This window comes from Entelurus aequoreus, linkage group LG07, assembly GCF_033978785.1.
Source record: "Entelurus aequoreus isolate RoL-2023_Sb linkage group LG07, RoL_Eaeq_v1.1, whole genome shotgun sequence".
Lineage (NCBI taxonomy): Eukaryota > Metazoa > Chordata > Actinopteri > Syngnathiformes > Syngnathidae > Entelurus > Entelurus aequoreus.
This window is the reverse complement of record NC_084737.1, coordinates 38,162,499-38,188,150: the sequence shown is the minus strand read 5'-3', so window position 1 is coordinate 38,188,150 and position 25,652 is coordinate 38,162,499. Positions and strand designations below refer to the sequence as shown.

At 45.7% G+C, this 25,652-nt stretch overlaps 1 protein-coding gene across 5 annotated transcripts in view; it reads left to right on the top strand.

Moving 5' to 3' along the window:
* spryd3 (SPRY domain containing 3) overlaps positions 1 to 25,652 on the top strand; it is a 174,766-nt gene that overhangs the window by 58,486 nt on the left and 90,628 nt on the right. For 3 of the 5 annotated variants that reach the window (XM_062053511.1, XM_062053509.1, XM_062053510.1), the window contains one exon: positions 84 to 233. The exons of 1 other annotated variant lie outside the window; for it this stretch is intronic. In XM_062053511.1, the coding sequence (XP_061909495.1) occupies positions 84 to 233 (150 nt within the window). Of the gene's footprint in view, positions 1 to 83; positions 234 to 9,144; positions 9,332 to 9,445; positions 9,932 to 25,652 lie in introns of those variants that run through there. One more of the 5 variants, XM_062053513.1, reaches the window with a different exon arrangement.

The following is a 25,652-nucleotide window of genomic DNA, read 5'->3' as shown; positions in this document are numbered from 1 at the left end:
ACACCGTGCAGTATTTCCTTTAACGTATTAACCCTCATCCTTCCTTGTTTTTGCTTCTTTTTTCTCTGTTTCTTCTTCTTCAGCTCTTGGAGTACATTGGCAAAGGAAAAAGCATAATGGATGTGGGTTTAGCTCAGGCCCGACAGCCACTTACCCCCCGCTGCCATTACTACGAGGTGGAGATTGTAGATGCCGGGGAGAAGTGCTACATAGCTCTTGGTCTGGCAAGGAGGGTGAGCTTGTTTATATCATATTTATGAACAAAAAAGTAGGTTTATTTGACCTTAATTGCCAATATGTTTACCAGATGTTGTACAGTATATGAGTTATTTTAAGGCCGCATGGATAAATATTGTGCTTTTTTTGTTGTGCTTCTTTTCCAATAAATGGTTAAGGTAAGCGTTACAGTGACGGAAAACTAACCAATACCTGAATTGAGTGCAGGGTATGTTTGAGGCATTGGCAACGTGTTCCAAAGACATTGTGTTGGGAATGCTGAAATGTTGATTGAGCATCAGTGTATGAAGTATGATGGTACAGACTGTGTCAACTGTCTGAATTTCAGACAGACGTTATAGTATGGAAATATTCTCTCTTCTGTTTTTAAGGCTATTCCATTATTTGATAGAAGCAACATTTTCTTTCCATTTCCCATTAGATATCAGTAATACCGTGCGATATTACAATATATATCATATAATGACAAAACAATTTATCGTATGCATTGTTCGGAAAAAAGCTGTTGCATAATAATGGCATTGCTGATAGTTTTATTTATTTTTTTAGTAACACGTAATCTAATTATTTACTTTTATGTATGTTACAACGCCGTTTCCGATAATTTGATGTAACATGGCCAGCTACTATTGATGCGGACAAGACTGTTTTAGAATCCTAGAAAGTTCCCTTTAGGAAGTAGCTCTTTATTAGTGCAAGCAGCAGCCACCGCATGCACACACACACACAGGCGCGCGTTACTACTACTACGAGGGAATAACGAACATTCAATAAAATGACAATCATCAACAATAATAATCTTATAATACCCTGTTTGTGGACAATGAAAGAGACAACTATTGTACGACATATCTATCTATTGTTTATTTTTAAACTTTATGTCTGGGCTGAGGCTGATGTAACTGCTGCCACAATCAGTATGTTGCCATGCACTAAATTAGTCTGATTTCTCAAATAATTGGTTTCTTCTATTTTCACAACTACTGTACATGTTAAGTCTCTGTTTCCATGCTTTATCTATAATGTGACTGTTGGCCATATGTTGTGTGCCTCTCGTACACTAGGAGGCGATTTTGGCCATTTCAATCAATCAATCAATCAATGTTTATTTATATAGCCCTAAATCACAAGTGTCTCAAAGGGCTGTACAAGCCACAACGACATCCTCGGTACAGAGCCCACATACGGGCAAGGAAAAACTCACCCCAGTGGGACGTCGGTGAATGACTATGAGAAACCTTGGAGAGGACCGCATATGTGGGTAACCCCCCCCCTCTAGGGGAGACCGAAAGCAATGGATGTCGAGTGGGTCTGACATAACATTGTGAAAGTCCAGTCCACAGTGGATCCAACACATCAGCGGGAGTCCAGTCCACAGCGGGGCCAACAGGAAACCATCCCGAGCGGAGACGGGTCAGCAGCGCAGAGATGTCCCCAACCGATGCACAGGCTAGTGGTCCACCCGGGGTCCCGACTCTGGACAGCCAGCACTTCATCCATGGCCACCGGACCTATGCAACTCCCCCTCACAAGGGACAGGGGAGAAGAGGAGAGAAGAAAAGAAACAGCAGATCAACTGGTCTAAAAAAGGGGGGTCTATTTAAAGGCTAGATTATACAAATGAGTTTTAAGATGGGACTTAAATGCTTCTACTGAGGTAGCATCTCTAACTGTTACCGGGAGGGCATTCCAGAGTACTGGAGCCCGAATAGAAAACGCTCTATAGCCCGCAGACTTTTTTTTGGCTCTGGGAATCACTAATAAGCCGGAGTTCTTTGAACGCAGATTTCTTGTCGGGACATATGGTACAATACAATCGGCGAGATAGGCTGGAGCTAAACCGTGTAGTATTTTATACGTAAGTAGTAAAACCTTAAAGTCGCATCTTAAGTGCACAGGAAGCCAGTGCAAGTGAGCCAGTATAGGCGTAATATGATCAAACTTTCTTGTTTTTGTCAGAAGCCTTGCAGCCGCATTTTGTACCAACTGTAATCTTTTAATGCTAGACATAGGGAGACCCGAAAATAATACGTTACAGTAATCGAGACGAGACGTAACGAACGCATGAATAATGATCTCAGCGTCGCTAGTGGACAAGATGGAACGAATTTTAGCGATATTACGGAGATGAAAGAAGGCCGTTTTAGTAACACTCTTAATGTGTGACTCAAATGAGAGAGTTGGGTCGAAGATAATACCCAGATTCTTTACCGAGTCGCCTTGTTTAATTGTTTGGTTGTCAAATGTTAAGGTGGTATTATTAAATAGATGTTGGTATCTAGCAGGACCGATAATCAGCATTTCCGTTTTCTTAGCGTTGAGTTGCAAAAAGTTAGCGGACATCCATTGTTTAATTTCATTAAGACACGCCTCCAGCTGACTACAGTCCGGCGTGTTGGTCAGCTTTAGGGGCATGTAGAGTTGAGTGTCATCAGCATAACAGTGAAAGCTAACACCGTACTTGCGTATGATGTCACCCAGCGGCAGCATGTAAATACTAAAGAGTGCAGGGCCAAGAACCGAACCCTGGGGAACTCCGCACGTTACCTTGACATAGTCCGAGGTCACATTGTTATGGGAGACGCACTGCATCCTGTCAGTAAGATAAGAGTTAAACCAAGACAAGGCTAAGTCTGACATACCAATACGTGTTTTGATACGCTCTAATAAAATATTATGATCGACGGTATCGAAAGCGGCTTGCTTTAGCGGTGCTATACTATCAATAATTTCGCGCAAGGCATCGTCAAAGTTGATAGTGAGGTTATCAATAGAGCCGACATAATTTGGGAATGGTGCCATTACCGAAGGCAGTAGGTCAGCAAGAGTCATCGTTGTGGCAGCATTAATGTTGCGGCCGCTATAGCAGTTATTATTATTATTAGCTTGTTGACAATGAGTCAAAACTTCAAATTTTATAAGGTAATGATCGGACATTACTTTAGTATATGGAAGTATCATAACTTTGGAGGTGGTGACACCCCTGACAAGCACTAGATCTATTGTATTACCGTTGCGATGCGTGGGTTCATGTATTATTTGTGTAAGACCACAGCTATCAATTATGGTTTGGAGCGCCACGCACTGAGGGTCCGATGGGGTATTCATATGGATATTAAAGTCCCCCATTATGATTATATTGTCGGCGTGCGTCACTAGATCAGCAACAAACTCTGAGAATTCACTGATAAAGTCCGAATAGGGCCCAGGGGGGCGGTAGATAACAGCCAGGTCGAGAGGTAGCGGTGTGACCGACCTCATAGTAAGCACCTCAAACGATTTATATTTATTATTTAGGTTAGGGGTAAGGTTGAAATTTTCATTGTATATTAGTGCGACACCCCCTCCCCTTTTAAGAGGACGGGCAACATGCGCATTCGTATAGTTAGGAGGAGATGCCTCATTGAGCGCAAAAAATTCGTCTGGTTTGAGCCATGTTTCGCTAAGACCAATGACGTTAAGATTGTTGTCTCTAATGACCTCATTAACCAATAACGCCTTGGGAGACAATGATCTTATGTTTAAAAAGCCCATATTATAGGTATTGGGCTGTTTTGACGAGTTTTTGTTAAGATTATCCGTAGTGGCAATATTAACAATGTTGCGTTTATTATGCGTAGTGCACTTTAAATAGTTTCGACCATATCTAGGAATTGATATGACGGGAATTTTCCGATTGTTTGCTTGGTGCTGCAATAGACTGGACATATCATAATTTGCCACCTCAGTAGAATGCATGTCCACCTCTGACACAGACACAACAGAAAAAACATTATGTGAATTGTGTATTATTCTAAGAGAATTGCTATGCGTACATGGATTATCCAGCCTGGCGCTGGCTAGTTCTAGCTTAACTGACTCCTCACCCGGACTAACAGACATTGTAATTGCCTGTGACCGGGCTTGCTCTAGTGTAGTCAGTCAAGTGAGACTTAAATAGTAGTCTATGTTTCTAGACAGGATGATGGCGCCTTCCTGGTTAGGGTGAAGGCCGTCTCTCATCAGCAAGCCTGGTTTGCCCCAGAAAGAGGGCCAGTTATCAATAAACGTTAGTCCCTGTTGCCTACAGTAGCTAGCCAGCCACTTGTTAAGCGAGACTAATCTGCTATATCTCTCATCATTGCCTCTCGCAGGCAGGGGGCCAGAGACAATTACTCGATGCCTGGACATCTTTCTGGCGAGATCACAAGTCCTGGCTATGTTTCTCTTTGTAATCTCTGACTGTCTCATTCTAGTGTCATTGGAGCCAACGTGTACAACTATATTCGCATAATTAGTGGTGCGATTAGCCTGTCGTATGTGTTTACTAGGCCTGTTGCGAGTTAGCTCCCTAAGATTAGCTTCAATGTCAGGTGCTCTGGCCCCGGAGATACACTTTACTGTGGCTGGTTTGCTAAGCTTTATGTTTCGGGTGATGGAGTCCCCTATGACTAAGGTGTGGTGCCCGGTAGACTGGGGTGTAGGACTAGCTAAAGAGCTAAATCTATTATGCGTCTCAACCGGTACACCGTAGCTTGTAGGCCGCTTAGGACTGCTATAAGCTGGGCTAGTTAGCTCGCTACAGCTAACGCTAACAGATGTGTCCGCAACATCTAAAGTTACGACATTACTCTGCTCTAACTGGCGGACACGGCCCTCTAGCAGAGCCAACCTCTCCGTGAGTATGGTGCAAGACGCGCAGGAAGCCATTACTCACAGTGTTTTCTGTCACCGAGTGAAGTTCCTGCTGTCCTCAGGGAAGTGGTCGCGGTCTGCGGGAGTAGCTTCCTACTGACCGGCGCTGCCTTTCTCCGCGCTAGCTTAGCAGCTAGCTAGCTGAGGAAAGGGTGGTGGGACAGAGATCGGGTGATTTGCAAGTTAAATAGTACCACTAAATATGTTTGAGAAGTGATAAAGAAAGCTGTAGAACAATTAAAAGCACACAGATAGAGCGATACTTAGCCTTTTTCGCAACAGCGAACAGACGGCGAGCAGTCACGCACGGTGAACCGGAACCGGAAGCCCCAACTTTTCAAAAATTTCACCAAAATTTCAATTTGTTAAGCTATGTGGAAATGTAAATACAGTAGAAGTAGAGAATTTTACATGCTAATAAGGTAGCGCTAGTGACTGTCGAGCTCCGGATCCAACCGACAACTACAACTTTCCACTGCTACTTGCTGTTGAATGACAGTATTATGATATAGTCAGAGACCTACAAAAACATAGCTATTTTAGTGAACTGCTTTGACTATTTACTGTTAATGCAAACAGAGTTATTTTAAATTGCTTATTTACATGTCAATGATGTTGTCTCAATTGTTACATATGGACGTAAAATTTTTACATGACTAAATATAGTATGAATAAAAGTATCTTCTTCAGCCGGGATGTGCCAGCGTCATGTCACGTATTTAAAGCGTGTTCTTTGAGAACATTCAGACACATATTTAACACGTAGGTTTTTATCGTGTTTATTTAAAAATATTGACTTATTTTAGCTTTTATATCTTTGTATTATTGTTTGCGTAAACATTCCCCCCCTAGAGTGGGTGTGCCTCGCCTGTCTGCTCTGATGAGAATGGAATGGATTTAATTGCGATTGCACTTAAAAGTACAACAAAATGTGTTTTCAGTACCAGCTGTCTAAGAGCAGACATTCAGTAGACAGGGAAAGCCTTTGTGGAAAGGATCACAGCAGCGCTGCTTGTACGTGGACATTAGAGTGTTAGGTGCTTTCCTGTCTCCAAACATCCCCCAAAAAATGCAAGATTTTCCGCTTGTCGCTTTTGAGAAAGAAATTCACTAAGTGGATTCGGAAAGATTCTAGATTTAACGAGAAAATCGGCAAGCTGACAACACTGCGCTGAGGTGTGTAAAAAGTAAAGACGCAAAGACCCACCTTAGGTTGCTTCTGATTGGTTTACATCGCGTGGTACTCTCGTATTACGTCATCACAGAAGTCTCACAAGATTAAAACGGCCATATTTTGTATCAGATCTACAAGCAATCGATTCATGACTTTCCAACCGTACAACGACCGATTCATACCACATAGAATCCAGACGCTCGCCAAACAATGTATTCATACCTCTGAAGTTAATCAGAATCAGAAAAATAGGTTTGTACTGATTAATTTTTACACACCTATATAAATAAAGCTCAAAACCAGTGAATTTGGCACGTTGTGTAATTCGTAAATAAAAACAGAATACAATGATTTGCAAATCCTTTTCAACTTATATTCAATTGATATACTGCAAAGACAAGATATTTAAAGTTCGAACTGAGAAACATAATTTTTTTTTGCAATTAATCATTAACTTAGAATTTAATGGCAGCAACATGGCTTTTTTACCACTGTGTTACATCGCCTTTCCTTTTAACAACATTTATTAAATGTTTGGGAACTGAGGAGACCAATTTTTGAAGCTTTTCTGGTGGAATTCTTTCCCATTCTTGCTTGATGTACAGCTTAAGTTGTTCAACAGTCCGGGGGTCTCCGTTGTCGTATTTTACGCTTCATAATGCGCCACACATTTTCAATGGGAGACACGTCTGGACTACAGACAGGCCAGTCTAGTACACACACTCTTTAACTACGAAGCCATGTTGTTGTAACACGTGGAATGGCATTGTCTTGCTGAAATAAGGAAGGGCGTCCATGATAATGTTGCTTGGATGGCAACATATGTTGGTCTAAAACCTGTATGTACCTTTCAGCATTAATGGTGCCTTCACAGATGTGTAAATTACCCATGCCTTGGGCACTAATACACCCCCATACCATCACAGATCCTGGCTTTTGAACTTTGCGCCCACAACAATCAGGATGGTTCTTTTCCTCTTTGTTCCGGAGGACACGACGTCCACAGTTTCCAAAAACAATTTGAAATGTGGACTTGTCAGACCACAGAACATTTTTACGCTTTGCATCAGTCCATGAGCTCAGGCCCAGCGAAGCCGGCGGCGTTTCTGGGTGTTGTTGATAAATGGCTTTGGCTTTGCATAGTAGAGTTTTAACTTGCATTTACAGATGTAGCGACGAACTGTAGTTACTGACAGTGGGTTTCTGAAGTGTTCCTGAGCACATGTGGTGACATCCTTTACACACTGATGTCGGTTTTTGATGCAGGGATCGAAAGTCACGGGCTTAGCCGCTTACGTGCAGTGACTTCTCCAGATTCTCTGAACCTTTTGATGATATTGCAGACCGTAGATAGTGAAATCCCTAAATTCCTTGCAATAGCTCGTTGAGCAATGTTGTTCTTAAACTGTTCTACAATTTTCTCACGCATTTGTTTACAAAGTGGTGACCCTCGCCCCATCCTTGTTTGTGAATGACAGAGCATTTCATGGAAGCTGCTTTTATACCCAATCATGGCACCCACCTGTTCCCAATTAGCCTGTTCACCTGTGGGATGTTCCAAATATGTGTTTAATGAGTATTCCTCAACTTTCTCAGTCTTTTTTGCCACTTGTGCCAGCTTTTTTAAAACATGTTGCAGGCATCAAATTCCAAATTAGCTAATATTTGCAGTTCGAACGTTAAGTAACTTGTCTTTGCAGTCCATTCAATTGAATATAGGTTGAAAAGGATTAGCAAATCATTGTATGTATGTATATATATATATATATATATATATATATATATATATATATATATATATATATATATATATATATATATATATATATATATATACAGTATATGTATATATATGTGTATATATATATGTGTGTGTATGTATATGTATATATACGTATATATGTACATATATATATATATATATACATATATATATATATATATATATATATATATATATATATATATATATATATATATATATATATATATATATATATATATATAAACAATTCATACCTACTAAACTGTCCCATTTGTGATGTCTGTAGGAGTGTTTTCATGCATATTTCTACGTCTTATTGAAATGCAATCAGGTTTGCGTCGTTAGCATTAGCAAATATGCTAACACGTTTACAAGTGTGTGTGTTAGTATATTAACTTATGATAGCATTCTTTGTGTATTGCTTCAGTTTTGTAAATTCACCAAAAAGCCACTGCCGTGTTACAGGCACCGTTTGGAAACAATTAAGGTATTGTATCTAAATAAACATTTACGAAATATTTTTACCAGTGTATATCTCATTTAATATATGTAAACATATTTATTTCTTCTAAAATTTGGTGCGTGAGTCTTAAATACCAGTGCGCTTTATAGCCCGGAAAATACGCTATACATGTGTATATGTCCTGTGTGTGCGTGTGTTTATATGCATATATATATTTATACATATACATATATTGGCCCTAGTGTGTGAATGGGAGTGTGAATGTTGTCTGTCTATCTGTGTTGGCCCTGTGATGAGGTGGCGACTTGTCCAGGATGTACTCTGCCTTCCGCCCGAATGCAGCTAAGATAATAGTACCAGGTCTCAGTTTGTGCCGTTATAAGCAGGATTGTTATGCATATACGGTACTGAATCTGTTCCTATTAAAGCACGTATATTTAGCTGTGCTCTGCTCTGTATGGCCAGGGAAGGAATGAAAGAGCTGTGACTCCTCAGAGTCGTCTTGCTCTTATTCATCACCTCTGTTCGCTGGATGTGTTTGTGTTCTGGCAAGATGATGATCCACTCATCGATTTCCCCTTCCCAAGCCTTATTATAAACTCTCCCAATCTTAGAATGATAAATTCGGTCATGTTCTGCTTTTTGCCTCGTTCAAATCTTTTTACAGCTCCGTTAAGTGTGGTATTGCCAAATGTTTACCTTTTTGTATGCAGGGCATCTTACTTACTTACTGCCCTTTATGCCTCCATCAGCATGTAGGACAGCAATGAATGTCCTCCACTTCTGTCGGTCCTGGGCCAGTTTCTGAATAGTATCTCATGTGTTATTTAGGTCCTTCAATTCTCTCTCTACTGTTCTGCGCAAGGTGTTCTTGGGTCGTCCCCGTTTTCTGCTCCCTTCAGGTGTCCGGTGAAGAGCTACACAAGTGATATTCAGAGCATCCATTCTGAGAATATGTCCAATCCATTTCCATCGTCTTCTCAGGACAATGGTTCCCATGTACTCTTGTTTGCATTGGGTGAGTAGTTCTTCGTTTGTGATTTTGCGAGGCCAGAAAATTTGAAGGATCTTTCTGAGGCTCTTTGTATGGAAGACTGAGAGTTTATTGAGGTTTTTCTCTGTCATTCTCCAGCACTCCGATCCATATAGCAAGGTGTAAAGGATACAGCTCTGGTATAGTCTCAACTTTGTTTTTGTACTTTACAGTTCTGATCTTCATACATTATTCAACATTCTGAAGGACATATTGGCTATGTTTTGGCGGTTTCTAATGTCATTTTCTGCTCCCCCATCACGTCTGACAATGGTGCGAAGGTACTTGAATTCCTCTGTAGAGACATAATTTACATTTATTTGTACTGCCAATGGGTTTGGGTTATTTAAAGTAATTACTTCTGTTTTGCCTTCAGTGATCTTCAGGCCAACTTGTTGTGCAAACTCACACAGGTGTGGCGTCTTTGCTTGCATGTGCTGGTGTGTATGTGAGATTAATGCAAGATCATCTGCAAAATGGAGGTCTTCCAACCTGGAGAAAATTGACCATCTGATATCTCTCGGGTGATCTTCAGTTGTTTGCCTCATGACCCAGTCAATGGTGATTATGAAGAGAAGCGCAGACATGACACATCCCTGTCTAACTCCTGACTTATCTTCACTACAACTAGCTGTTGGTCATTGCTGGCATTAGCCTCCTTTATCACTTTGACGTCAAGGAGTGACCGCCCAGGTATCGTTTATCATGTGGTTGTGGGAAGAGTGTCCCTCCTATGACCAAATCATTGGCAGCACAAAGATCACTCAGCCTTTCACCATTACCTCTCATGGTTCCACAGCCACGTTTTCCCATTACTCTCCCTCTGTTTGTTTTGTTATTTCCTGCTTTTGCATTTAAGTCTCTCATTACAATTTTTATGTCATGTCCTGGAATGCCATTTAGTTCAGCTTGTACCTGATCGTAGATGTCATCTTTATGTAGATCATCACTGTCATTTGTTGGAGTGTAACATTGGAGAATTGTGGTGTTTATTTGTTTTCTTTTCAGCCTATTGTTGATAGGTTTCCATTCCATTAAGCTTTTTTCAACTCCTTTACTCAATATGATTTGCAACTCCCTCGTAGTGTAGGTTCTTTCCGGATCCTGTCCATCTACATTTGCTTATTCCAAGAATATCAATCTGATAATGCCTAATTTCTGATGTAACTTGTGCTAGCTTCCCATTTTCATACATTGTACTCACATTCCAAAAAACAATCTTAGTTTTACATTTGTTATTTAGGACTTCCGATTTCCTGCCATGGATTCCTTTCCCTCCTCTATTGCTTTCACCACTGCCATTCATAGATGCATCTACTGACGACTTTGGAGGCCATCACGCCAGAAAGTTTCGGTTATATTCGTTGCTGTTTCCGTAACATATTTGCTTTTCACACGACAGGGTTGTTAATCCTGTGCCCAACCCCCAACCTGGAGGGCCAGTGGATCACTCTTTGTCTGGACTTTCACCCTTGACCTGTCTGGTTTGGGTAACCCTTAAAGGAGCCGAAGCTCCCATCAGCATTGCTCTTGGGATCACTGAGACATGAAAGCTCCTTGACCACAACAAGGTTGTGATCCTCCGAGTAGATGCAGGGCATCAAGAGTTGAATAATAGCTTATACCGTACATGAACAGTGCCTTGCTCAGCCTTTTATTGCTTTAATGAATAAAATCATGTTCTTAGCTTTTTTGACAAAAATTTTCACAAAACAAATTTTATGTCAAAGTCATAACAGATTTTTACACCTTATTGTCAATTAAAATGAAATATGTAAATCAATTAATCAAATAATGTTTATTTATCTAGCCCTTAATCACAAGTTCCTCAAAGGGCTGCACAATGATCTGAACTCACATACGGGCAAGGAAAAACTCCAAAACCCCAAAATAAATGACTGCTTTAGTATTTACCCCCTTCAGATCAGTATTTAGTCAAAGTCAAAGTCAAAGTCAGCTTTATTGTCAAACAACTGTTTGTACAGGACATACAGGTGGACGAAATTACGTTCCTCTCACAACCACGGTGTCTATAAATATAAAGTGTAAAAGAAGAATAAAAAAGACAACAATTTAAACAGTCGCATGAGGGGGGGGAAAAATATACAGGGGAAGAAGATAATACCAGAATATCTATAATATCTATCTATTGTATATACAGTATTGCAACGTAAGTATTCAAGTATTCAGATGGGAGTGCAAAGTGCAATGTAAACAGTGTAAACAGTTAAAACAGTTAGCAGCATTTTGAGTCCGGAGTAAAGTGGCTAAGTGATAGATGGTGTGTGTGTGTGTGTGTGTGTGTGTGTGTGAGTGTGTGTGTGTGTGTGTGGGTGAGTGGGGGGGGGGGTGGGGTGTAGTGTCTCAGTTCACAGTTCAGATCAGATTGCAGGGCAGAGTGAGAAGGGGGGGGGGGGCCGGGAGAGAGTTCAGCTTCCTGACAGCCTGATGGATGAAGCTGTCTCTCAGCCTACAGCTTCGAGCTCGGAGGCTTCTCAGTCGTCTGCCGGATGGCAGCAGTCTGAAGAAGCCGTGTGAGGGGTGTGTGATGTCGCCTGCCACGCGGAGTGCTTTGCGTGACAGGCGTGTGTTGTAAATGTCCTGGAGGGAGGGGAGGGGGGCACCGACGATCTTCTCAGCTGCCCTAACTGTGCGCTGCAGCGTCCTGCGGCAGGACGCCGTGCAGCCTCCGTACCACACAGTTATGCAGCTGGTCAGGATGCTCTCAATGACGCCCCGGTAGAAGGAGTGCATGATGGAGGCTGAGGCTTTTGCTCTTCGCAGTTTGCGGAGGAAGTAGAGGCGCTGTTGAGCCCTCTTGGCCAGTGATGCAGTGTTGGTCTTCCAGGAGAGGTCATCTGTGATGTGCACACCCAGGTATTTGGTGCTGCTCACTCTCTCCACCACCGCACCGTTGATGGTCAGAGGAGGGTGCTGGGTGTGCGCTCTCCTGAAGTCCACAACAATCTCCCTTGTTTTCTCTACATTGAGAGAGAGATTGTTGTCACCGCACCATGTGGCCAGTTGGCTCACCTCGTCTCTGTAGCCGGTCTCATCGTTATTGTGGATGAGACCTACCACAGTTGTGTCGTCCGCAAACTTGACGAAGAGGTTGGTGCTGTGCTTCGGCGTGCAGTCGTGGGTCAGCAGGGTGAAGAGAAGGGGGCTCAGCACACATCCTTGAGGGGCCCCTGTGTTCATGATGATGGTGCTGGATGTGTACCTGCCGACCCGGACTGCCTGTGGTCTCCCAGTCAGGAAGTCCAGCAGCCAGTTGCACAGCGACGTGTTCAGCCCCAGCCGGTCCAGTTTGTGAATCAGCTGCTGTGGGATGATGGTGTTAAATGCTGAACTGAAGTCTATGAACAGCATCCTGGCGTAGGAGTCTTTAGTGTCCAGGTGGGTGAGAGCTGAGTGGAGGGCTGTGGAGATTGCATCATCGGTCGATCTGTTGGCCCGATATGCAAACTGGTAGGGGTCCAGGGTGGGGGGGAGGATGGACTTGATGTGCTGCAAGACTAGCCGTTCGAAGCACTTCGTGATGATGGGCGTCAGTGCAACGGGACGGTAATCGTTGTAGCTGGATGGGGAAGCCTTCTTGGGAACCGGGATGATGGTGGTGGCTTTGAGGCACGTGGGAACAGCAGCTTGGCTCAGGGAGGTGTTGAAGATGTCCGTGAAGACATCTGTGAGCTCCGCTGCACAGTCTCTCAGCACACGACCAGGTATGTTGTCCGGGCCTCCAGCTTTGCGTGCGTTGACTCTGGAGAGGGAACGCCTCACGCTGGCCGAAGACAGGGACAGCACCTGGTCATCCGGAGGGGGTGGAGTCTTCCGTGCAGGCGTGCTGTTTTTTGCCTCAAAGCGTCCAAAGAACTCGTTCAGGCTGTTCAGCAGAGCGGTGTCACTGTCACAGGTCTGTGGTCGGGGTTTATAGTCCGTGATGGTCTGGATCCCCCGCCACAGGCTCCTGGTGTCTCTGCTGTCACTGAAGCGGTGGGCTATCCTGCTGCCGTACTGCCTCTTAGCATCTCTGATGCCACGGTTCAGGTTGGCCCTGGCTGTTCTCAGGCCAGCCTCATCTCCTGCTCTGAAGGCAGCGTTCCGGGCTCTCAGCAACCTATGGACTTCCCCCGTCAGCCATGGTTTCTGATTTTCCCGTACCGTGATGTCCTGGTCTCTGTGACATCATCGATGCATTTAGTGATGTATGCAGTGACAGTCTCTGTATATTCCTGTATGTCGATGTGGTGGTTGTAGGTGGCTGCCTGCTTGAAAATGTCCCAGTCTGTGGTGTCAAAACAGTCCTGCAGAGTAGAGGAGGCATCCACTGGCCACACCCTCACTTGCTTCTGAACTGGTCTGGTGACTTTAGCCCTCGGCCTGTATGCTGGCATTAGCATGACAGTGAGGTGGTCAGAAGCACCCAGGTGGGGGAGGGGTGACGCCTTGTAAGCTCCTCTCTGAGTGGTGAAGACCATGTCCAGTGTGTTATTACCTCTTGTAGGAAAGTCAATGTGTTGATGTAGCTGTGGACACACTGACTTGAGGTTAGCCTGGTTGAAATCACCAGCCACGATGAGGAAGCCGTCTGGATGGGCTGTCTGGTGTTCGGTGATGGCACAGTTCAGTTCAGATAGTGCCCTGTCTCTGTCCTTGTTGTTAGAGCAGGGGGGAATATAAACAGCAGCTAGTAGAATGGCTGTAAACTCCCTCGGTAGGTGGAAAGGCCGACACTTTAAAAACATGAACTCCACCAGGGCTGAGCAGTGCTTCTGTGTAACAACAGTGTCCTTACACCATGCATCACTGATGTAAACACAGACCCCGCCACCGCGGGTCTTACCTCCTGCAGTGAGGGCCCTGTCTGCCCGATAGCATGTTAGCTGGTCGAGCTGGATGGCGGAGTCCGGGATGCCGTCGTGGAGCCACGTTTCAGTGAACACAAAAGCACAACACTCTCTCACCGTCTTCTGTGTGGATCGGATGAGCTGTATGTGGTCCCGTTTGTTGTCCAGGGAGCGTACGTTGGCTAGGAGGATGGATGGAATAGCCGGCTTGTTTGGGCTAGCCGCTAGCCTGGCTCGGATACCTCCGCGCTTGCCGCGCTTCCGCCTTCTCGCACACCGCTTGCGGCGCTTCCTCTGCGGGCACGGAGCAGCTGTGGGGGTCGGTGTTGTGGTGGGCCGCCGGAGTAATCCGAGGCTTCGTAGCACCTCGACGTCCGCCGGGTTTAAGTCCTTAACTCCGGTGCTGCCTATGGCGAGCAGTCCCTCACGGCTGTATGTTTGCCGTGGGGCAGATAAACGCGACGAACACTTACACACACGAGACGAAAAAACACACGTAAAACAAGAAAACACCGCATTTAGTGAACTGAAGTGAAGTGAATTACATTTATATAGTGCTTTTCTCAAGTGACTCAAAGCGCTTTACATTGTGAAACACAATATCTAAGTTACATTTAAACCAGTGTGGGTGGCACTGGGAGCGGGTGGGTAAAGTGTCTTGCCCAAGGACACAACGGCAGTGACTAGGATGGCGGAAGCGGGGATGGAACCTGCAACCCTCAAGTTGCTGGCACGGCTGCTCTACCAACCGAGCTATACCGCCCCGTAGATGCATATTTGGCTGCAATCATAGCACTGTGTATTTGTGGATATGTCTCAATCAGGCAGGCACATTACAACACTACAAATTTCCCTGCCATGTCTCCTTTAAAAATAGTTCAAACTCTGTCAGATTGCTTGGAGATTGGATGTGAACAGCTCTTTACAAGTCAGACACAAATTTACACTATTTGAGATCCATCCATCTCCTTCCGCTTATCCGAAGTTGGGCCGCGGGGCCACCAGCCTACGCAGAGTAGCCCAGACTTCTCTCTCTCCATCTACTTCATCCAGCTCGTCCCAGGGGATCCTGAAGGATTCCCAGGCCAGCTGAGAGACATAGTCTTTCCTCCGTGTCCTGAGTCTTCCCTCGTGGTTTCCTACCGGTCGGACACGCCCTAAGCACCTCCCCAAGGAGGCGTTCGGGTGGCATTCTGATCAGATGCCCGAACCATGTCATCTGGCTCTTCTCGATTTGGAGGAGCAGCAGCTTTACTCTGAGCTCCTCCTGAATGACAGAGCTTCTCACCTTATCTCTAAGGGAGAGCCCTACCACCCGACGGAGGAAACTAATTTCAGCCGCTTGTACTCCCCCCCACACACACACACCTTGTAGCGTCCTGGAAAAGTTAGTGCTGCAAAGGATTCTGGGTATTTGTTCTGTTGTGTTTATGTTGTGTTACGGTGCGGATGTTCTCCCGAAATGTGTTTGTCATTCTTGTTTGGTGTGGGTTCACAGTGTGGCGTATATTTCTAACAGTGTTAAAGTTGTTTATACGGCTACCCTCAGTGTAACCTGTATCGCTGTTGATCAAGTATACGTTGCATTCACTTGTGTGTGCGTGCAAAAGCCGCACATATAATGTGACTGGGCCAGCACTCGTTGGACTGGATGACAAGTGAACGTGACAATTTTTGGGGAGGGGCACTGAAACTTGGGAGTCTCCCGGGAGGGTTGGCAAGTATGAGAATTACCACGGCACCGCCGCTGTATATAATCGGCGGGCCAGCTCTAGTGTTAATTTGATATCGCCTCAAGGGCCAAGTGAAATTTTGGCCCGCGGGCCAGAGTTTGACACCCATGCCTTAGAGTGTGATCCCACTATAGTTAGAACACACCCTCTCGTTCTGCCATCCAGAAACATCGCCACCAATGTCCATGCAATGCTGCAGAGTCTTGTAAACCACGACAGCCACACAGCATCCAGAGCGTCAAGGAACTCCGGGTGGATCTCATCCACCCCCGGAGCCCTGCCGCCGAGGAGCTTTTTAACTACTTCGGAAAATTTCGCACACCTAGTGTGTGTGTGACAATCATTGGTACTTTAACTTTAACCTCAGCCCCAGAAATAGGAGAGTCCACCACAGAGTCCCCAGGCACGGTTTCCTCATTGGAAGATGTGTAGGTGGGATTGAGGAGGTCTTCAAAGTATTCCTTCCACCGATCCACTTCATCCCCAGTCAAAGTCAGCAGCACACCGTCCCCACCATACACAGTGTTAACAGTTCCCCCTCCTGAGGCGCCGGATGGTGGTCTGGAATTGCTTCGAAGCTGTCTGAAAATTGTTCTCCTTGGCTTCTCCAAACTTCTCCCATATCCAAATTTTTTCCTCTACAGCCGCCAAAGCCACACACCGTTTGGCCTATCGGTACCTGTCTGCTGCCTCTTTGGCAGCGATACGACTTATTCTTCAGCTTGAAGGTGTCCGTCACCGCTGGTAGACACCAGTGGATTCTGGGATTACCGCCACGGCAGGCACAGACCACCTTGCGGCCACAGCTCCAATCGGCTGTTTGACAATAGGGGCACGGAACATGGTCCACTGGGACTCAATGTCCAGTACCTCCCTCCTAACATGTTCAAAGTTCTTCCAGAGATGAGAATTAAAACTTTCTGTGATATGAGAGTCTGCCAGACGTTCCGAGCAGACCCTCACTATGCGTTTGGGCCTGCCTGTCACTACCTGCTGCCACCTTGTGGTTTGTATTCAGTTTTCCTTTGTTGGTGCAGTTGACCTTGTTGACCTTAACTTCATTTCTTCTTCCCCTTAGAGTTCCTGTGTTCCCATTGTGGGCGGAGTTGTGAGACGTGCACAACTGCTCCCAATTTACCCTGATGCTATTTAAGCAGCACCTTGGCAGCTGGATGGCACTTGGTGATTCCACTCTTCGGCTCTCCACTTCTGATGGCTTCCATGCTTCGTGTTTCTTGCAGCTTGTCATCCTGGCCACTCCTGGTGCCATCCAGCTTGGTGTCTACGTCGGCGGTAGCATGTCTTGCAACTCCGACCCAAGTTTGTTCTATTTTTATATATTCGTTTTTGTTTTCTCCACGGTGCCCATTTTGAGTTCTCCTTTTTGCAGCGGCTCCTTTTGTTCCCTCCAGTGACGAGCGCCTTTTTGTGAGTACGCAACTTCAGTAAAGAACTGTTCAACTCACCTTTTGTCTGCATCCTTGGGTTCATCTCAAACTGTGTTATACAGAGCTGTGACAGAATCACCAAGTCATTATGGAACCCGCAGACGAAGATCCTGTTCAACGGGCCCTCAGGGCTCATGGCCAGCAAATAAGCCATCATGAACAAAGTTTGGCTAAACTGACAGCACTGGTGCAAGAAATGCACACCCGCATGTTAGTCCCTCACCCGCTCTCAGGCTCAGAGGAAACTCAACCTGCAGCTGGAAACTCTGGTTCCTCCGACGCCTCGATATTGGGTTTTTCTACCCGAGAACCCAGCATAGAGAGGGACTTTGGACAGTGCAGACTTTTTTTTTATACCAGTGCTCCTTAGTATTTACACAGCAGCCTCACTCGTACGCAACGGACTCCGCCCGTGTGGCATATATACTCAGTCTACTGGCTGAAAGAGCAGCACGCTAGGCTATGGAGATATGTGAGAGCAAACCAGAACTTCGTTCCAGTCTACCCCTGTTTTCTGCTGAGCTGCGCAGCATTTTTGATCACCCTGTGAGGGAACGGGAGGCAGGCAGTCGCCTCCTCGCTACTCGCCAGGGGTCCTCCTCTGTAGCCGACCACTCAATCTCCTTCCGGATCCTGGCAGCGGAGAGTGGCTGGGCGGAGAGAGCATTGTGGGGAATATTCCTAGCCTTATCCCCCGCATCCAAGACAAGCTGGCTGCCCGTGACGAAACCCAGACCCTCGAGGAGCTAATTTCGCTCTCTATCTGATTAGACAACCTCCTACGAGAGCGACACGCCCAGAAGGGGAGGGATCTTCTGTCCACCAGCTGGCAGTCACCTACCGGGTCTCCACAATCACTGCCAAGCCTCAGGGAGGGTCGCTTCCGCCTTCTGACTTCGGTGCCCCGGAGGAGGGGCTAGAAGGGGCGATACCCATGCAGCTGGGTGGCAGCCGCCTGTCATCAGCGGAGAGGATTCGTCAGCTGAGGTTGCGGTTATGCCTGTACTGTGGAGCTGCGGACCACGTCGTCGTTCACTGTCCTGCGCGCCCTACGAGGGGCCGTCCTGCTTCCACCGGAGATCTTCCTCGGCCAAGATTACCACCTTCGCCGCCTGTCCCGGCGGCAACATCTGCATCTTCTCCGCTGTTGGGAAGACTCCAAGTGGAAGGTACTCTGTCATGGTGGGAGGGGGGGGGGACTCATGCTCTATTAAGGCACTAATTGACTCAGGGGCAGATGAGAACATTATTGACCGTGGGCTTGTTGAGTCGTTAAAGATTCCTACTGTGGGTGTGGAACGCATTAAGACTGTTAGCTCACTTGACTAATATTACGCATCAACCACACACCACATCCCTCCTTATTTCGGGAAATCACCGTGAGAAGGTTAGTTTTTTGATAATGCCTTCTCGTTCAGCACCCGTAGTTCTTGGCCTCCCTTGGTTGCAACGTCACAGTCCTAGCATAGATTGGACCACACTAAAGATTAGTAATTGGAGTATTTTTTGTCATAGTCACTGTTTGCGCTCCGCTTAGTCTCCTACTAAGCCTGTCACTCTTCCTAGTCTTCAACCCCCTGATCTTTCACTGATTCCTGAAGAATATCATTCCCTTAGTGATGTGTTTTGTAAAGACCGGGCTACGTCGCTACCCCCCCCACCGCATCCTTCCAGGGTCTCCGCTACCTTCTTCACGGCTATACAATATTTCGCGTCCCGAACAGCATGCTATGGAGGAATACATCTCCTCTTCTCTCGCCGCCGGACACATTCGTCCCTCTTCCGGTGGCTGTTTTTTTTTTCGTTAAGAAGAAGGAATGAGGGTTGCGACCCTGTATAGACTAACGAGCCCTAAACAAGATCATGGTTAAGAATAAATACCCCCTTCCACTACTGGAGTCTTCGTTTGCGCCTCTGCATTGGGCGGTAGTATTTACCAAATTAGATCTATGTAACGCGTATCACCTTGTACGTATTCGTCAGGGCGATGAATTGAAGACTGCTTTTAACACTCATCTAGGCCACTTTGAGTATTGTGTCATGCCGTTCGGCCTCACAAATGCTCACGGTGTTTTTCAGTGTTTGATCAATGATGTTCTCCGCGACATGATAGGCCGTTTCGTAGTAGTGTACTTGGACGACATACTTATCTTTTCACGCTCCATTGAAGTACACCATCAGCATGTCCGTCTGGTCTTGCAGAGACTTTTAGAAAAACGATTATTTGTTAAACCCCAAAAGTGCACGTCTCATTCTCCCACAGTGTCGTTTCTGGGGCTGATTGTAGAGAGGGGGCAGGTTAAGCCAGACCCAGCTAAGGTCCAAGCTGTGGTAGACTGGCCTACGCCGTCATCCAGGAAGCTGTTGCAACGGTTTCTAGGGTTCGCAAACTTTTACCGACGTTTTATTACAGACTTCAGCAAAGTAGCGCAGCCTTTAAATAGATTAATGTCCTCTAAAGTTCCTTTTGTGTAGTCCTCAGAGGCTGACCAGGCTTTTCGACGCCTTTAATCTCTTTTTACCTCTGCTCCTGTATTAGTCCACTGTAATCATGATCTCCCATTTTTTGTTGAGGTGGACGCATCTGTAGGGGCTGTGCTGTCCCAGCATTCCAGTGCCGATCTGAGGCTGCACCCCTGCGCCTTCTTCTCCAAACGCCTTTCACCTGCAGAGAGGAACAATGATATTGGGAACGGAGAGATTCTGGCAGTGGTCCTGGCCCTATCTCGCACTGCCAGACGAAACCAAACCATGGCAAATCGTCATCGCAGACCAGCCCCTGACTACAAACTCGGCCAAAAGGTTTGGCTATCATTCAGATATATCACACTGCCAGGAGAGTCGAATAAACTGGCACAGAGATTCATTGGACCATACGAGGTGAAGCGAATGATTAATCCCGTCACAGCTCGACTCAAGGTACCCAGTCTACCATGTCTCCCGCCTGAAGCCCGTCGAGTCGAGCGACCTTAGCCCTCCATCAGTGTCTCCCCCAGCGCCTCTGCAGGTGGAGGGTCATCCGGCCTTCATAGTCAACACCATCGTGGACGCCAGGAGGCGAGGCAGGGGGGTGCGGTTTCTGATCGACTGGAAGGGTTACCCCCCAGAGGATCGTTCCTGGATCTCTCGTTCCCTTATCATTGATAAAACGCTAATTACCGATTTTTATCACAGATTTCCTAAAAAACCAGGAAGTCCGCCAGGTGGCGTCCGTTGATTAAGGGGCGGGGGATACTGTCACCACCTGCTGCCACCTTGTGGTTTGTATTCAGTTTTTCTTTGTTGGTGCAGTTGACCTTAACTTCATTTCTCCTTCCCTTTAGAGTTCCTGTGTTCCCATTGTGGGCGGAGTTGTGAGACGTGCACAGCTGCTCCCAATTTACCATGATGCTATTTAAGCAGCACCTTGGCAGCTGGATGGCACTTGGTGATTCCACTCCTCGGCTCTCCACTTCTGATGGCTTCCATGCTTTTTTTTTGCAGCTTGTCATCCTGGCCACTCACGGTGCCATCCAGCTTGGTGTCTACGTCGGCGGTAGCACGTCTTGCAACTCCGACCCAAGTTTGTTCTATTTTTATATATTATTTTTTGTTTTCTCCACGGTGCCCATTTTGAGTTCTCCTTTTTGCACCGTTGCCGTTTGTTCCCTCCAGTGAGGAGCGCCTTTTTGTGAGTACGCAACTTCAGTAAAGAACTGTTCAACTCACCTTTTGTCTGCATCCTTGGGTTCCTCTCAAACTGTGTTGTACAGAGCTGTGACACTGCCAGGTCTGTTCAGCATCCTCCCCCACAATCAGAGCCGACTCGCAGCCTTTACCACAACTACCCCACCTCCCAAAAGATCCAAACAATACAGGAGGAGAATACAAAGTTGCATCAATCACGACAGTGAATCCAGTCAAGCATAAATAAATTGAATGAAGCCTGCACCGAGATTAAGGCACAAATACACATTGCCCGCTCCTTGAAACAAAAATTGCCCAAACCAGCAGCCTAGCTCAAAGGTGGGGAAACCACCAGGTGTTGGAGATCTTATTAGACACCCCCCAAAACAGAACCTCAGGAGGAAAACGACTGGCCTCTTCCACCATGGCATGATCCCGAGCCAGACCTACAAAGTAGTATACAGTTCTTCAAGTTGGAAGGGGTCAACAAACAGTCCCTCTACTCTCCTCCTCCTAACAACTCAGTTAATCCTCCCTTATGGCCTCCTCCACCTCCTCCATGTCCATTCCCAACTCCAGTGAATACAGAGACAAGGCACTTGGCACCCCAACCAGCTCAACAGTGCTCTGCTGCCGGGGGGGACAGTGCCTTACATTCCTCTTCCTAGTTGGAGCATACCACCTTTATCTGAGCCAATCTAAAGAGGTCCTAACCCCATCATTCCTAAATTCATTATTCCAGATCCCAGTGAGTTTGCAAGGCTGCGCATAGCTTTAGAGAACCTTTCTCCCTGGCACTCCACAAAAAATATACGCCACACACACATACCCCACCCCCAATCCAACGCCCTTGACTCAAATCCTATAGGGGTGATGGACGGATGGGCAGCGCCTGAGAGCTGCAGCCTGTCAATATAGCCCCCCACTCCCTCCCCTCTGTTGCCAGATATCTCGAGATGTACGTTGTAATATGCATATGTGCTTTGCTACGGAGGGTTTTTGTTTCCCACTCGTCCTTCCCCGGTGTTTACCTTTTTCCCATCTTTTACGGGGCGCCTTGTGGCGACCCATCAGCGTTCCTGTTCTGTAGCCCTATACACTGTTTGTTTGTCTAATCTTGAACGGGTTTGTGCTGAAAACAAAGTTCCATTGTACTTGTGCAATGACAATAAAGATCTACCTTACCAACCTGCTTCCAGCCAATGCCACTGAATTGTTTCGCTGTCAGATACTTGTAGACCACATTATGTTAGAAGGCTTTCAAAGAGTTGATACATGTCAACAAACACTGCTGGTGCTGCGCATGTGCATATTTAGTTACCCAATGCACATTGAAGAAGCCATGTAGTCGGGTAAACATCTCCTAACCCTCCATGAGATAAACAGTAAGTCTAGCTGTGCTTCTTATCTTAGGAATGTAATGGCAGTCTCAACAAAGACAGCGCTCTGACTCTAACCAAGGACACTCGAATCCAAGCACTTTGTACCACACGAGACATTAGCTGATGTAAATATGACTATAGGAGTTTTTTAGAAAGAAGTAACACTTAAATATGGATATATGGAAAATATCTCGTTCCATCACTCCCCCTTTAAGATCTTCTTATAAGATCTTTTACTACTAGTTAAACACTTCTAAAGCACGCCCCACATTAAAGTAGGTGCTGTTTTTTTTCTTTGAGCAAGCTAGCAATAAAACAACAGCTTATTTACATGGGAGATAGATGGAGGGAGTCCACGTCAATGTGGTCATGGTCAGGGAAGTAAACCAACAATTCTCGAAAGTCTTAAAGTTACCACTTTGCTAGACCCCCTTTAGTGACACTTAGCCCAAGGGGCGATAAAGCAACCGCATGAGGCTATGATGGCCAAAAAAAAACAACTCCGAATGGAGACCAAGACAGACTTAATTAGGTCAGTCCACCTGCCTAATGTGTCCCTAGACAGGGCCTGGAGGCCCTTTAAGGCCCTCTGAACTGAGCCATCGGGGGTAGTGTTGTTAGGAATGAAGGTACAGCATTGGTCACCAAACATTGCACACACTCCTTCTTCCTTGGCTAGGATGCGGTCAAGGGCTATGCGGATCTGAACGGCCCTGAGGGAGGTCGGGGCAAGTTGTTCAGCAAGTCCCTCAACGGCGTCACGAGTCAGGTTGGTTAGTCTCAACGGCGGCGGGGAGTTAGAGAGGCCGCTGAAACAGGAGTTCCGAGGGGTGTTAATTTGGTGAGTGGGGTCACCATAGCACAAAGCCCAACGGCTGACGTCGGGATTCTAATGTACAATATGTGCTTCCCACAACACCAGAATAAGTCAGCTCGTGCCTAAGGGCCTATCCTAGAGCCATCTATCACTTAATGTAACGACACAGATAGTTATGCTGCAAACAAGCAAGAAAAACTAAGAAACATTTAGCATACTGGATTGGTCTCACACAAGGATATACAATATAGAAGTTGAAAAGAGTAATGTAGGTAGAAAATCTCTCTCGTCTCCTGGGCTGAGGGGCAGATGTTGTGGCGATGTCAGCAATGACATCTGCTGGTAATCTGTCAGGTTCTTCAGCTGTAGTGCAGAGGGAGAGGTGGTACCAGGTGTCCCCTCCACCAGCCAGTCGAAGGGCGTGGGACGTCCGTTCCACGACCTTGAAGGGACCAGTCCACCTGAGCTCCGTCCACTTGCGTTTGATGACCTTGATCTTGACCCTCTCAGCGGGCGGAAGGGAATATGTACAGAAGAACTGGCACACAAATTCTGCAATTTTTTGTGTAAAATACCATTTTGGTTTTACGCTGAGTCCTCCTTCCATGGGGGGCTGCTGGTCCTGTGAATGGCTGACCTGTATGCAACTCATAGGGTGAAAAACTCAAAGGGCGGTAAAACAGTTTTATTCACGGACCTTCGAATGATCATTAACGCTAATTGCAACATGTCAATCCAATTAAATTTGGTCTGTGCACAGATTTTAGCCAATTAGTTTTTTATGTTCTGGTCCATCCTTTCAACCTTGCCTTGGGACTCAGGATGGTACCCCAAACCTGTGTTCTAGTCCGAAAGCCTTTTCGACCAAGGCTAAGTGAGTATTGTTTTAATGGTTGCCGTTGTCTGACCTAATCTTTTTGGGGAAACCATGTCGGGGTACTAGGTCATTCACAAGTCATTTAATTACTGATATTGCATCCTCTTTTGAGGTTGTTGTTGCTTCCGGCCAACCACTGTGATTGTCAACACAAGTCAGTACGTACCTTTTCCCTTGTACCGTATTGATCATATCAGTGAAGTCAAAGACTATACATGGTTCACCCTCACCTCCTCCATTTTCTAAATTTGATCTATTAAACTACTATCGATGTGTAAAATCGTTATTGTCAAATTAAAATTAGTTATAACTTCTTACCCACGGGAAAAACGTTAAAACTATGGAATGTGTCAGTCGGATGATTGTCGATTTTGTTCCAAGGAGTCTGTATCCACCCTCACTCACCCCCTTCTGTTTCTGAAAAAAGGACTGTGTTAGTCATACTATCACTTTCAGAAACATCTAAGAAAAAGGTCAGCTAATAGTCAAGTAGCGGAGGACAGGTCATGTTTGAGGTCAATGATTGTCTCTTTAGCCTCTATGGTCCACTGGGGGGTGGTGTTAGGGTAGGGGACCCCTTAGCAATATCACAATTAACTCAAACTCAACTAAACCCTAGCTTTTATGTAACTTATTCAATATGGTGAAAGTAACAAATATGCTTATATTTATATTGTCACCAATACTAGAAAAATACTACCCTTGTGGCGAATGCTTTAGCAATAGTATTTTTGAAATTTTACCACACCTGGTAGCCCCAATAATTCATTAAGTCAAGCTCATGTTGTAGAAAGTTGAATGATGCGGACACGTTTGTTACTGAATACTTTCTATCAGACTTCTGCCATGGCAACTTTGTGTATGTAATGAGCAACTATAATTATTTGATATGCTTGAATGTGTAATGTGTCGTTTTAGCTCAGCTGTTGTGTAGCTGCTAGCTCCTCGTAGCCTACAGGTGTCTAAAGTGCAGCCCATAGTTATGTGTTTAACATAACCATGGGCTAAACCTAAACAATTGAAAATGTGGTATTTGGGTTTCGGTGTAATGTTTGGCAGCTACGCCGTGTCTTATCATTGGACCTAAGTTCTTTGGTTTTGTAGGCGAGACAGAGAGCAAGGGAACAATGTGGGGCACAATTGTGTCCATCTTATACCATGCTAGCTGTTGCAAAGATAGGTCAACATGAGCAGCCACACCTTGAGTTCCAACATATATAAATAATCATAACATATGGCGAGTCGGGTGGCAGAACACACGGAAGCATCTCAGTCAGTCAGGGTTTTCACCATTAGAGCCATTCCTGTTGTTTCAGGCTGTGGTATGCTTGGTAGTGGTGTCGCAGCTGGGTGGTTCAGCCGTCAGGTAACACCAGGAATGTTCCTTCTTTGCGATTTGAATGTCAGGGTACAGTCTGTAAAGGAGGTCCAGCAATCTGAACCGGAAGTGGTTTGGTGACAGTTAACCTTCTTGTGACCCCAACGAAGCGTTCGACCTTTAAAGAGGAAGCACACAGTTTTTTTGGTACCTCT